At 63.2% G+C, this 13,006-nt stretch overlaps 2 protein-coding genes across 4 annotated transcripts in view; one reads left to right on the forward strand and one right to left on the reverse strand.

Annotated features, from left to right (window-relative positions):
* The first annotated feature begins 1,205 nt into the window (after positions 1–1,205).
* Positions 1,206–6,798, forward strand: NAGPA (N-acetylglucosamine-1-phosphodiester alpha-N-acetylglucosaminidase). Its single transcript, XM_070063979.2, has 10 exons — positions 1,206–1,419; positions 1,523–1,978; positions 2,911–3,050; positions 3,536–3,644; positions 3,911–4,039; positions 4,448–4,653; positions 4,737–4,784; positions 5,294–5,395; positions 5,481–5,544; positions 6,055–6,798. Exons 1-10 carry the CDS (start codon positions 1,334–1,336, stop codon positions 6,263–6,265), a joined length of 1,551 nt encoding a protein of 516 aa, XP_069920080.1. The 5' UTR covers positions 1,206–1,333; the 3' UTR covers positions 6,266–6,798.
* A 4,116-nt stretch (positions 6,799–10,914) lies between these two features.
* The window catches only part of SEC14L5 (SEC14 like lipid binding 5), a 38,359-nt gene continuing 36,267 nt past the window's right edge, over positions 10,915–13,006 (reverse strand). For all 3 annotated transcript variants that reach the window (XM_051836303.3, XM_089321268.1, XM_089321269.1), the window contains one exon: positions 10,915–12,481. In XM_051836303.3, coding sequence (XP_051692263.3) covers positions 12,370–12,481 — 112 coding nt within the window. In that variant the 3' untranslated portion in view covers positions 10,915–12,369. The remainder of the gene's footprint in view (positions 12,482–13,006) is intronic.

Genomic DNA, 13,006 nt, shown 5'->3' on the forward strand with positions numbered 1-13,006 from the left:
CCGGGATTCCGCGCCTGCATCCATGCTCTGGGGCCACAGCCTGGGAGGTTCAAGGACAACAGGAGTCTGTCTATGTAACTGCTCACAGTCCCAGGGACAGGAAGTCCCAGAGGGTGCCGTGCCACAGCGTGGCAGGGGTGGGCACCAGGAGGCAGAGGGAGGGCAAGGGGGGCTTAAACTCCCCGCCCCCAGGACAAACCCACTCCCCTGGTCATAGCAGACCTCGTCATCTCTTAAAGTCCCACCTGGTGACACCGTTACAACGGTGATTAAACTATCCCGGTCAGCTCCTGGGATGACGGCAGAACACCTGACACCGGAGCTGTGCCCCGCCCAGGCTCGCGTGATCACGGGCACACCCCAGGGACCCGGAGGTCTCCCACCAGGCCACCTCTCTCTTGCTGTGACTGGACCGGATCTCCCCCCCAGTACCATTAACAGTGACATCGGGAATCTGACACGGAGCCCACGGTGACCCAGCACCGGCAGTCTCGGCACAGCGGTGAGAACTGTCTGCAGGCCGGATGCTGTGTGGCCTGGGGGCTTGTCTTGAAGCCAGGGAGGGGCAGCGTCTCCTCCAGAGCTTACAGCCCCTCCCTGGGTCCCACCCCAGCCGGAACTCAGCCTTTGCAAGGAGACCTTCCGGTGTGGTCTGCTACGCTGGGGACAAACAGGCTGCGTGCAGGCAGCCGACACTCAGACCCAGGGTAGCAGCCCAGCCACAAACCAGACCTTGGGCAGGAAGCTCAACAGTATGTGTTAATTTGGGCCATGCAGCTGGTGCAATTCAGCAAAGCTGTATTTATAACTGCACACCGGATGATATGACATCCGCACTATCTAGATATAATGCGATGGCCCCTGAAGCCAACTGATCCCGGACACTGCCGCGGGAGGCCAGGCCTCGAGGACATTCCGGAAGGACGCGCCAAACGCTGGGTCCCCTCGAGGCCGCCTGAGATCCTGCACCCGCGCGGGGCTGGGTCCCACAGACCACGGAGTCACGGTCCCGAGAGACGCAGAGGGGCCGAGACGTGCCCAGGCCCGGGGAGCGGCGCGGGACACTGCGGGACAAAACCCGTCCGGTCCCGCAAGTCCCGGGGCGAGGGCAGCGCGCGAGGACGTGTGTGTGACTCAGGGCCCACGTGAACCAGCCCGGCCCTGCTGCTCTTGCGACTTCGTAAAGTTTCAAGTTACGGCAGAGAAAAAAGTCCTCTCACTTTCTCGGCCCCGCGCCTCCAGCACCAAGAACCCAGGCCACAGGGAACTCAGCGCACCGCCACCGCCCGAGTCACGTGGGGCGAGGCCACGTGACCCGCGGCCCGGGCCCAACATGGCGGCCTCCACGGGTCGCTGGCTTCTCCTCCTGCTCGTGCTGCCCGGGCTGCCAGGGGGTGCGTCCGACGGCCTCGGCTCGGGGTGAGTGCAGGGCCGGGAGGTGTCGCGCACGCGGCGGGGTCCCCCCGCCCGTCCCCCGACACCGGCCCGGCGCCCCGAGCTCACGGCCGCCCGCTGCCCGCAGGCCCTCCCGCGACGACGACCTGCTGCTGCCCTACCCGCGCGCGCGCACGCGCTCCCCCCGGGACTGCGCGCGGGAGCGCTCCGGCCGCGGCGATCACGAGAGCTGGCCCCCGCCCGCCGCGACCCCCGCCGCCGAAGGCCCGGCCGTGCGCAGCTTCGTGTCGCACTTCGCGGGGCGCGCGGTCTCCGGCCACCTGACGCGGGTGCCCGCGCCCCTGCGCACCTTCTCGGTGCTGGAGCCCGGCGGGCCCGGCGGCTGCTCAGCGAGGCGCCGCGCCACCGTGGAGCAGACGGCGCGGGCGGCCGGCTGCCGCGCGGCGCAGAACGGCGGCTTCTTCCGCATGAGCACCGGCGAGTGCCTGGGGAACGCGGTGAGCGACGGGCGGCGGGTGAGCAGCTCCCGGGGTCTGCAGAACGCGCAGTTCGGGATCCGCCGCGACGGGACCCTGGTCACCGGGTGAGGAGGCGGGCGCCCCGGCCGCCGGCTGTGCAGGGCAGAGGGCCCGAGGGTAGGGCCGGGGCCGCGCCTCCAGGTCCCAGCCGCCTGTCAGGAATGCTTGCCTCGCAGGGTCACTGCCCGCTTGGTGGCAGGCCCTCCGCCTCGCTAGAACAACAAACAAGCTGGGTAAACGATGTCGTTGGGCTGTGTGCCTGCAGCAAAGCAGCGGGCACGGTGAGCTCACCGCCCCCAGGGCGCTGCTTCCAGGGAGGGTGACCCGACCGGCCCCAGAGGTGACTGGAAGTTTCATCGGCCAAGGTCAGAGCTGCAGGAAGAGCACTAAGTTTTGGGGGAACAGCGAGTGCCTAGGTTCAGGGGTGCCTGCAGGCCTGGGGTGCGAAGGAGCCGGGTGCCCCTGGAGGGCAAGACCATCGTTTAAATTCTCTTATTATTTATAAGGTTCTTCTGACCCTGGATGGGGAGGGCATTCTGGCTGGGAGGGGCTGCAGTAGAAGGAGGAGGCGGGAGACCAGGAGAAGCACCTGGCTCCTGCCTTCAGATCAGGGTGGTGCACCGGCCGGCAGCGGTGGCCTTTGGAGGGTGAACCAACGGCAAAGGAAGACCTTTCTCTTTGTCTCTCTCTCTCACTGTCCACTCTGCCTGTCAAATAATAATAATAATAATAATAATAATAGAAGGAGGCCAGGTAGGAGGCCTTGACAGGTGTCAGGTGGGTGTAGTTCCCCTGGTGTCCGTCCTGGGGCCTGGCTCTGCCAACAGCGAGGCTGCAGGGTAGCAGCGCACAGCAGGTGCACCCAGGCCCAGGCCCCTGCAGGTTCTGGGGGCTGGAGGAGCAATGTAGAAACCAGGCTGGGGGCGGGGAGGGAAGAGCCCCTCTACCTCCGGCTGCCCCTGCTGGAGAGTGAGCCGCTCGCTTTCCCCGGGGGCAGGTACCTGACTGAGGAGGAGGTGCAGGACTCGGAGAATCCGTTTGTACAGCTACTGTCCGGGGTCGTGTGGCTGATCCGCAACGGAAGCATCTACATCAACGAGAGCCAGGCCGCCGAGTGCGATGGGACCCAGGAGACAGGTGCAGGGCGGGGCCGGGGTGGGGGAGGACAGCTCCAGGGTGTGTCACCGGGAAGCTGCCTGGTGCCCAGCACTGTGTGGCTCCTGGGAATCCGTGATGGCTGAGACAGTGTTGAGGGAGGGGACAGATGGGGACAGGAGCTGCGGACGCAGGAGGGCTGCAGAGTGTGCTTGGGCTGGAAGCCTCAGAATCGGGATACAGGCTCAGGCTGTTTTAAACCGGGTAGTCAGGGAAGGCCTCACTGAGGAGGTGGGCTGAGGCCAGAAAGCAGCAGGCCATGGCAAGAGAAAAGAGGAATCCGGGGTGGGGGCGACCAGGAGGTGGTGTGTGTGACAGCTTCCACTTGCAGGCTGGCGCCACCTGGTCTCCAGAGGGGAGGCAGGGGACCAGCGAGGAGGCTGTCGCGTGCGTGTGGCCTGGCCGGGGGCTGGAAGTCGGGGGTGGAGCCCAGGAGACCCGGGCTCAGCCAGCTTGCGTCTCTTTAGGTTCCTTCAGCAAATTTGTGAACGTGATGTCCGCCAGGACAGCCCTGGGCCACGACCGGCAGGGGCAGCTGGTGCTGTTCCACGCGGACGGCCAGACGGAACAGCGCGGGTGAGTGCTGGCCCCGGGGCCCAGGCCTGGCCGAGCCCTTGTGGCATTTAGCGAGGACGGACCTCGGATCTGTTCCCAGCCCGGCCATCGCCAGCTCTGCAGCCCTGGCTGAGCCACACGTAGCTGTGATCACGCCTGCTCTTGGCTTTCGGGGCGGAGGATGGGATATCTTTGGGGGGGGCATTTAGAAATGTAGCACCACCCACCACTGAGAGTCATGAGCTGAAGCAAGGCTGCCCACGCTGAGCTGTGCCGCTGTCTTGCAGAGTCACCCTGTGGGACGTGGCGGAGTTCCTGTTGAAACAGGACGTGGTCAACGCCATCAACCTGGATGGAGGCGGCTCTGCCACGTTTGTGCTCGACGGGGCCTTGGCCAGTTACCCGTCAGATCACTGGTAAACACAGTGTCCCCCTCAGTGAGGGCCCTGTCCGGCTCTGTTCCCCCCACCCCCGCTGTCCCATTCTTCCTGTGTGGACCACCCGCTGTGTGTCCAGCCCTGGGCATTCAAGAGTGGTAGAAAGAGCTGCAGTCTTTGTTGTGAGTGTGCCTGTGAATGAGGGCCAGTGGGTCAGGAAGGACTCCCCCGCACCCCGAGAATCATGGGCCAAGAAGTGGGATCTGAGGAATGCAGACGTGGGCATGGAGGGTGGGAGGGACTCCAGGCAGTGGGCACCGTGTGTGCAAAGCTCCGGGGGTGAGAGCCATGATGAGAGCGAGAGGCTGGGGAGAGGCAGCTCCTGGGACTCCAGTGGGAAGTGGGCGTGGCCAGTCAGTGGCCTCTCATGCACCACACCCCCTACAGCCAGGACAGCATGTGGCGCTGCCCCCGCCACGTGTCGACTGTGGTGTGTGTGCACGAGCCCCGCTGCCAGCCGCCGGACTGCAGCGGCCACGGGACCTGTGTGGACGGGCGCTGCCAGTGCACAGGCCTCTTCTGGCGGGGCCCCGCCTGCAGCCAGCTGGACTGCGGCCCCTCCAACTGTAGCCAGCATGGGCTCTGCACCGAGAGTGAGTAGGGGCCTGGGGGCGGGGCTCCCGACCTCCCAGCCCTGCCTGGGCCCTCACCCGGCCTCCTTGCTCTTGTCCTGCAGCTGGCTGCCACTGCGACGCTGGCTGGACAGGGTCCAACTGCAGTGAAGGTGAGGGCCACAGGCCGTCCTCAGCTCCCTTCTCGGCCGCTGCCCTCGGCCTGCCTGCTGCCGTGGACACCGCTGTGGTCCCTCTCACCTCCTGTGTCAGGTGTCCACACGGCAGGCACTGAGACCACAGGAACTTGTCCTCACCTTTTGGGTGGCCACAATCAGAAATGAAGGTGTCGGCGGGGCCAGGGTCCCTCCAAAAGGTCCCGGGGAAACCCCTTCCCTGCTGCTCTGGTGCTCCTGGCTTGGGGCTGCGTCCTCCCCTCCCCCCCACCGTGTCCCTGTGTGGGCCCGTCTCCCTCTCTGTTCTTGTAGGGACCCAGGTCATCTGGCCCTGGGCCCCGCCCTAAATCCCGGTGCTGGCGTCTTGAGACCTTTAGTTACCTCTGCAAAGGCAGTGTTTCCTGTCAAGGTCACGTCCAGGAGTGGACCTTGGGGGGACAGGGGGCAGGGGGCTTCTCCCCAGCCAGGCTCTGTGTGCACCTGGGCCACTTGTGTCCTCTCCACAGAGTGTCCCCTTGGCTGGTACGGGCCCGGCTGCCAGAGGCCTTGCCGGTGTGAGCGCCAGTGTCCCTGCGACCCCCAGACTGGCAACTGCAGCGTCTCCCCAGGTATTGGTCCCGCCTAAGGCCGGGGGCAGGGCTGGGGCGGGCGGACTTCTCCCCAGCCTCTGCAGCCTGTGCTGCTGTCTTACAGGGAAGCAGTGTCTGTGGCCGGCCGAGGCCACCCTGCGGGCAGGAGAACTCTCCTTTTTCACCGGGTAGGTGCCGCTGTGCGAGCTGGGTCCCCTCCCCTGAGGACTAAGCAAGGCTGGGAAGTGGCAGCTGACCTGGAGATTTTGTTGTGGTGTCAGCATGGGACAGTCCCAGCCGATTCCTGGGGCCAGCTGGTAGTCCCAGGAAATCCCTAGAGGGGGATACCTGGGCCTCGTCCCCTGCTGGCTCCTCCCTTAGGGAAGAGGAGCCCAGCCTCTGCGGGCGGCAGTCCCTGCGGGCAGGGTGCAAGCCAAGGCCGCACGGTTCCCAGAGATTTTAAATGCATCAGCAACATCGAAAATCAGTGACACTCACATAAAAACCTTTTAGTGGCTTCTCGAGATATCAGAGGGGGGTCCCACGCAGCGATGGCCCCTGTTGCTCCAGGAAGGGCCACTGCGTGGCCCAGCACCCCCCCGCCATGCACCTGTGACTGCCCCTGTTCCAGGTGAAGCGAGGAAAGCCCCCCTGTGCCACCCCCGCCCCCACCAAAGTCAAGCTTCTCCCTTGCGCAGGACCACCTGGCTGGCCCTGACCCTGGCCCTGGTCTTCCTGCTGCTGGTCAGCGCCGCGGCCAACGTGTCCTTCCTGCTGGGCTCAAGGGCAGAGAGGAACCGGCATCTGGACGGGGACTACGTGTACCACCCGCTGCAGGAGATGAACGGGGAGCTCCTGGCTGCCGAGAAGGAGCCGCCCGGGGATGCCCACGGCCCCTTCAAGGACTGAGCCTGGCCAAGCCTCGCTGATGGCCTGTCCACAGGGCTCGCGCCCACGCAGCCCAGCGTCTTCAGGGGCGGCTCCAGGGCCACTGCCCTGCGCCATCTGGGTGGCCTTGGCCCCAGCAGCACCTGCGCCTCAGCCCCTGCCTGGCCCCGGCCCCTCGCCGCCCACCTGCTGGGCCACTTGCAGCCCTGGCGATGCCGCGCCCCAGAGGGAGCCCCCGCCTGCTTCCTTGCCTGCCTGTGTTTGCCGCCAGGCGTCTGCCGTGCCGCCGAGAGACGGAAACCGTGAGGGAATCGTGACAGAAGGCTGGATCCCAGCCGGCCCCTGGACGTGGAAAGGGTCCAGGCTGCGCGTCCCAGGAGCCTCCCTCCCCAGCTGATCGCTGCAGCCAGTTCCTGCTTCCCGTCCCAGGAAGCGTCTGGGGAGAAGGGACAGGGTCAGGGGACGAAGCGACCGTGTTTACAGATCTTCTATTTTGCTGTCCTACTGCCGAGAGATGTTTTCTATCACTTGAATAAATGGGCATAAGAAGCGGAGCCGCAGGTGGCGTCTGTGTCCTCCCTCACCAGTTCGGGCTCTCCCAGGATGGAGCAGGGGGTCCATGTTTAACCTGTTTGCAGGTGAGAAACCCGCAGCCTGCCGGCCCAGCCCCTAGGTGTCCTTTGTAGAGTCCAGCGCGCCACAGGCTCGGTGTGCAGGGGTACGGGGCTCGTTCCCACGTGGCGCCTGCTGCCTCCAGGCTGCGTGCTCTTGGAGTTTAGTTGTTCACACACGTTTGAAATCCCAGGGCTTAACAGGAGCTCCAGATCTCTGGCTTCTGTTTAGAGAGAGCTCCTGGCTGTAGTGTCACCCAGGCCAGGGCTTGGTGGAGCCCAGGAGCAGCAGTCGCCTCCGGCCTGGCCGCCTGCACCCCAGCCCCACCTGCCTGTGGGACGCACCAGCCTGGTGACTGCAGGATTTGTCACTTGTGGTCGTCAAAGGACCAGGAAGTGGCTGCGGCTCACTCTGTGCTCAGAGCTTGGTGGGAGGGAGCCTGGGGGAGGGGCCCGCCCTCTGCCAGAGTCTGCAAAAGTTAGCAGAAAGTGAAACTGGAAGATGAGGGGCTTGTTGTTTCACTTTTGAAAGGCAGAAGGAGAAAAGGAAAGACACAGATCTCCCACCCACCAGCTCACTCCTCAGCCAAAGCCGAGCCAGGCTGGGGCCGGAGCTGGCAGCCCCGTGTAGGTCTCCTACCCGGGTCGCGGGGACCTGAATACTTGAGCCATGCTCACCACCTCAGCAGGGAGCTGGGATCGGGAGTGGAGCCAGCACCCAAACCCGGGCACTCTGATATGGGATGCAGGCAGTGTCCTGACCACTAGGGCCAAGCACCTGCCAAATTTATTTTTTTGTAAAACAAAATAGTTTGTTGAAATTTGCCTACAAAGGGTCTTTAAAAATTATGAAATGCATTTTACAAAAAAAACTGTGCAAAGTGATCAGAATCTTTCTTTCTGAAGCATTATTTTTACTTATTATTCATTTATTTGAGTGTCAGAACAGAGAACTTCCACCTGTGGCTTTATCCCCAAGCCCAGAGGAGCCAGGGCCGAAGCCAGGAGTGGGAACTCCATCCAGGTCCCGTCCTGAGCGGCAGGGCCCTAAGTACTTGAGCAGTCGCCACCGCCTTCCTTGCAGGGTCCGCATCAGCGGGAGGCTGGAGTCCAGCCCACGCACTCTCATACAGACCTTGGGCGTCTTTTTTTTTTTTTTAATATATATTTTTTAATTTATTTGAAAGGCAGAGTTACAGAGGAGGGAGAGAGAGAGGTATCTTCCAACTGCTGGTTCATTCCCCAAGTGGCTGCAATGGCCGAGGCTGGGCAGGCTGAAGTCAGGAGCCCAGAGATTCTCCCCGGTCTCCCATGCGGGTGCAGGGCCCAAGCACTTGGGACATCTGCTGCTGCTTTCCCAGGTGCATTAGCAGGGAGCTGGATCGGAAATGGAGCAGCCGGGACTTGAACTGGCGCCTATGTGGGATGCGGACATCGCAGGCTGAGGCTTAATCTGCTATGCCACAGCACCAGCTTTGACCTTGGGCATCTTAACCACTAGGGCCAAAAGCCCACGCCTACATTTATCCTTTACTTCCATCTTCTGCCCCAAACGTGGCACAGCCGTAGTAGTTATCCATCCTTACCTAACCAACCGCTGCAAAACCTAGCAGCTTAAAACCACGTCGGTCTCGTGAAAAACAATATTTACTGCTTGTGACTCTGGGGGCAGCTGGGTGATTCTGCCACTCTGGGCTGGGATCTGCCTTGCCACCAGCTACTGGGCCAGCCAGGCCAGCTGCTCTGGGACAGCAGCAGCTCGGCTCCACTCGGTGTCTCCTCCGCCAAGATGCTGGCCGGTGGAGAAGGTCCCGGGAAAAGGCCAAGTTCCGAGCTGCAAGGCCGCAGCTGGGAACGGGTGTGACCTTATATCCTGTGCTTTGTGTCCCATCAAGCAGCTCACCAGGCCAGCCCCCCGAGACACGTTGGGTCCCCGAGAGTCAGCTTCCCTGTTCTAAGAGCAGTTAGATCCCAGTCTGGGATCGAACACATCCAGCCTGTAGACAGCAGGGGCTCAGTGCTGCTGGGGACAAGAGTGCAGGACCCACCGTGCACCCCGCTTGTCCCGCTAGAGGGTGTCGGTCAGCCAGCACTCGACCACCATGGGGTTCGTGGGCTGCACCTGCAGAGTAGTGCCCTGGTTCTTCCAGCCTGCCCTGCACAAGGCCCAGGGCACCCCGGCAGCCAGAGGCCAGTGTCAGGGAGGAAGCAGTGGCAGCCCCTACCTCTTGAAGCCCTCGGTGATCGTGAGTGGCTGAGAGCCCAGTCGTGCTGCCCTCGTGTGCTCCCTCTCTCCTGTTCTCCATCCAGGTGGCCTGGCAGGCTGCCTTCCCACCAGGTTCCAGAGAATGGGCTGGGGGCGGGCCTCAGACCGGGAGCCGCCGTCACAGCCCACTCTGCAAACTGCAGGAAGCGGAGGAAGGAAAGGACTGCTGGACTGTGGACTTCCATGGCGTGGACCACCAGGACGAGGGGGCGCATCAGCTCTCCTCCAGCATGGAGATTGGAGAGTCAGCATGGGAGGAACTGAAGTGAGGATGTGGGTCAGGCCCCTGGATTCAGCTGCATCAAGTCCCAGCGTTAGCTTGAAGCAGTCTGTCGGGGGTTTGGGGGTGGCGATTCCAGCACTTAATTTTGGTTGTGGTGAGGACACTAATGATACAAATACACAAGAGCCAAGTGCAGGTGAGCCCGTCAGGGATATGCATGGTCGTGGCAGTGCTAGGGTCCCTCCCTGACCTGGTCGTGATCTGGACCCCAGCATAGGCAGACTGTGGACTGGAAGTACCCGCAGCCTGGCCTCGAGACCCAAGCACTCTATGCATGGGGCAGTCACTGAGGTGACACGGCCAGCTGCTGGGCTCTGTGTGGGGTTCTGGCATTGGGGTCGACGGGTGGGCACTGAAGGGACAGCAGGGGAAATGGCCTCCCTGGGAGCCACGCCCGGCTCCTGCCTTCCAGGCCCTGCTCAAAGGCGTCTGCGGCTGCCAGCGTCACTGCCACCTGGTCGTCTGCACCCAGGAGGAGGAAATGGGCCACAAGGGAGCCCTGGGCGTGTTTGCCCACTCTGGCGCAGGCCTCAGGAGGCCTCCAGGGAGGCACCGCGGCCCAGACAGACGTCAACAGGGACCCCAGTGCAGGCCTGGCCCTGCCCTTGCCCGCTCAGGAACTGTCTTCCTCCCCAGGGCTGTTCCTTCTCGGCCCCACCTCAGGAGAAAGCCACGAGAAAGCCACGGTGCACAAGTGAATACATGGTGTGGGGGTGGGAGGGGGCCGTCTCCCCCGTGGGATCAGATGTGGAAGGCAGGGCTGGGTGGAAGACCCAGAAGCTGGGTGGATGGTCGCCCCAGTGCCACCACATACAGGAGCCATACCTGCTGGCCTCTGGTTCCAACTGCGGGGGTCTCAGAGGCCCCAGACCTGTACGGCAGCCAGCACCCTGCTCCGTGTGCCGAGAGCTCCCGGGGGGCCGCAGTGCCCTGGCCCTGGTCCCTCACACCCTGTGGCGTCAGGACTTGGCTGTCCTTGGACATGGAGCTTCAGGGCACCAGGTTCCCAGAAGTAGGAAAATAGCCTGTAGGGCGCTCACTGCCACCTGGACACCTGGCAGGTAGACTCCAGGAGGCCACTCCCAAGATTCCAGAACCCCAGAACACAGCCTTCTTAGGAAATACGAGCTCAGGATGCCAGCACGCTGGGTTTAGGGTGAGTGGGTCTGGTCAGAGGAGACTCCCAGCGGGGGAAGCTTGTGGAAATGGAACCTGAGACGGCAGCGACGTGGCTACCAGCCAAGGGGCGCCTGGAGCTGCCGGGAAGGATCCCGCAGACGGAGCCGGGCCCTGCGCATGCTGATTCCGGACTTCTGGCCTCCAGGGTGTGAGAGAATAAACCTCCGGCCGTGGGGGCTGTGGGAAGCCGGCCCCACCACCTGCACCCTGTGCGTGGAACATGCAGCCCCTGAGGGGGTGATGCCGCCCCCTGGAGAATGCTCTTCCGGCTTAGGAAGTTTCTGACCGGGCCCAGGGAGACCTCCAGGGCTTGGGACACTGACGACAGAAATGGACGAGGTCTGAAAGGTTTAATGCCTCTGGCTGGGGCATGGGTCAGGCAGACAGGTGACCGCACAGGCTGTGTTGGAGAGTTAAGGTCTCCTAGAACAGTCCATCTCCCAGGGAGGCAGGGCGTTGCAGAGAAGGCAGGCCAGGAAGAAAATAAACAACCGCACACGCCCCTTGTTTCAGGCTCCGGCTGGGGCAAATTCTGCCCAGAAAGACGCTCTTTCACATGAGCGGATTCACGCAGGAAATGCAAGCACCCGGCTTAGTACCCGCTGCCACTGTGCTCTGGGTACTCGGAACCCTGCATCCCAGGGGAAGGCGGTTTCCTGGGTGAGCCACACTACGTGACTGGAACCACCACCCACATTTATTGAGCACTCTTTGTGTACGCTGGGCACTCACCCCAGTGAGGTAGGCACTGCTGTCCCCATTTCATAGATGAGGAAACTGAGGCACGGGTTGAGTTACACGCTCGAGGCTCCACTGTTAGTGGACAGAAGGATGGGGCTTGAACGCTGGTCTCACTGTGAAACACAGGCTCCTAACCACCACCAGTCACGTTGTTCTGGGTCGTCCTGGCCAGATCAACAGGTAGATGGGGAAAGAAGCCCAAGCCGGGGGCTGGGTATGTGAAGCCAAGTGTGAGGCAGCCCCTTGCAGGGGTCGTTTTTCACTCCGAGACTCCCACAGCAAAACGGCTACTGATGACGCCACACGGGGGGGTTCCAGGGACCTCCATGCAGGAGGAGAACCAGAGCGGATGCCATCATGGGTGTCTGCGGGTGCTGCTGCCCAGCTCCCCCAGCCATGGAGGGAACGCTGATCGCACGCCGGCTCCTGGGTCCAGACGGTCAGGGAGTGGGCGTGTGGCTGTGCAGGGCCCATCAGAGCCTCCCTCAGATCTCGGCCTTGGAGACTGGGAGCCCTAGTGACAGGCTTGGGGCAGCTGGCCCCGCCTCTCTCACCAGGTGCAAGAGAGAACAAGGCTGGACCCGCACCCAGGCCTCCCAACTCGGCATCTCCGCACCCAGGCCTCCCAACTCGGCATCTCCTCACCCGCTGGTCTTGCTCTGTCTTCTTTCCCCCTTGGCGACAGATTGGTGAGTGGGGGGGGGGGGTGTTCCTGCCAAGAGGCTATCCTGGGAGCTAGATTGGAACCGCTGGGAGAAAGAGGTTCCCATTGGCAGCCAGCAAGTCCTCTGAGAAGGAAGCTGACCTGGGGAAATACAGCCAGGCCTGAGCCCAGACCTGGGGAGCCCTAAAGGTGGCCAATCGACACATCTTGGCCTTTCCCTGTGGGAAGCTCGCATTGCACAGGGGCCGGGAGCAGGGTCCTTGCCGCCCACGCCGCACCCCCATGGTGGGCAGTGTCTTGGCCCAGGGCTCCAGCCCTGGCGGCAGGCTGGCTTCTCATCCCGGAGACTTCCGTACTGGAGAGGTGAGCCACAGCCCCCAGCTATCTGGAGACCAGGGAGCTGCTGTGGGACTGGCCGGAGGAGGAGGAGCAGGTGGCGGCACTGAGCTGGGAGAAGCCGCTGGTGCAGGATTCCAGGCTGGAAATGGAGCCCCTGGGCAGGAGGGTGTGACACACATGAGATTCCGGGGTGACCCAGCCCAGGGCCCACAGGCAGGGGGAAAGCTGTTGGTGCTGCGAAGCCCAGGGCTGGGTCCCCGTAGCCAGTGGCAATGCGCACCCCCTTCTCCTCACTCCCAGTTCCCCACCCAGAGCCCGGCTTGGCACCACCCACTCAGGCCTCCCTTCCCTAGCATGGCCCAGAAGTCCCAGTCTCATCCTCACTCCCCCACTCTCAGCAGGCAAACAGGCCTCCTCCCAGCTCCTCCGACCCTGCCTCTGCAGGTGCCAAGCACCCCTCCCAGCCCCCACTGCCTGGGTGATTCCTGCTGCAAACCTCAGAGCAGCGCCAGCCCCAGAACTTTGTGCCAGACTCATGCGAGCTCTGTCAGCCCTGGCCACGGAGGCTGTGGACGCCCACGTGTGGCTGGTGTGCATGATCAACAGCGCTGTCCTTGTGTGCTCATTCTCCTCATCGCTGCACATGGCTACAGGTGGCCAGCAGCTACCTCTGCTGGAC

This window comes from Oryctolagus cuniculus, chromosome 19, assembly GCF_051225735.1.
Source record: "Oryctolagus cuniculus isolate XC-2025 breed Fujian yellow rabbit chromosome 19, ASM5122573v1, whole genome shotgun sequence".
Classification (NCBI taxonomy): Eukaryota; Metazoa; Chordata; class Mammalia; order Lagomorpha; family Leporidae; genus Oryctolagus; species Oryctolagus cuniculus.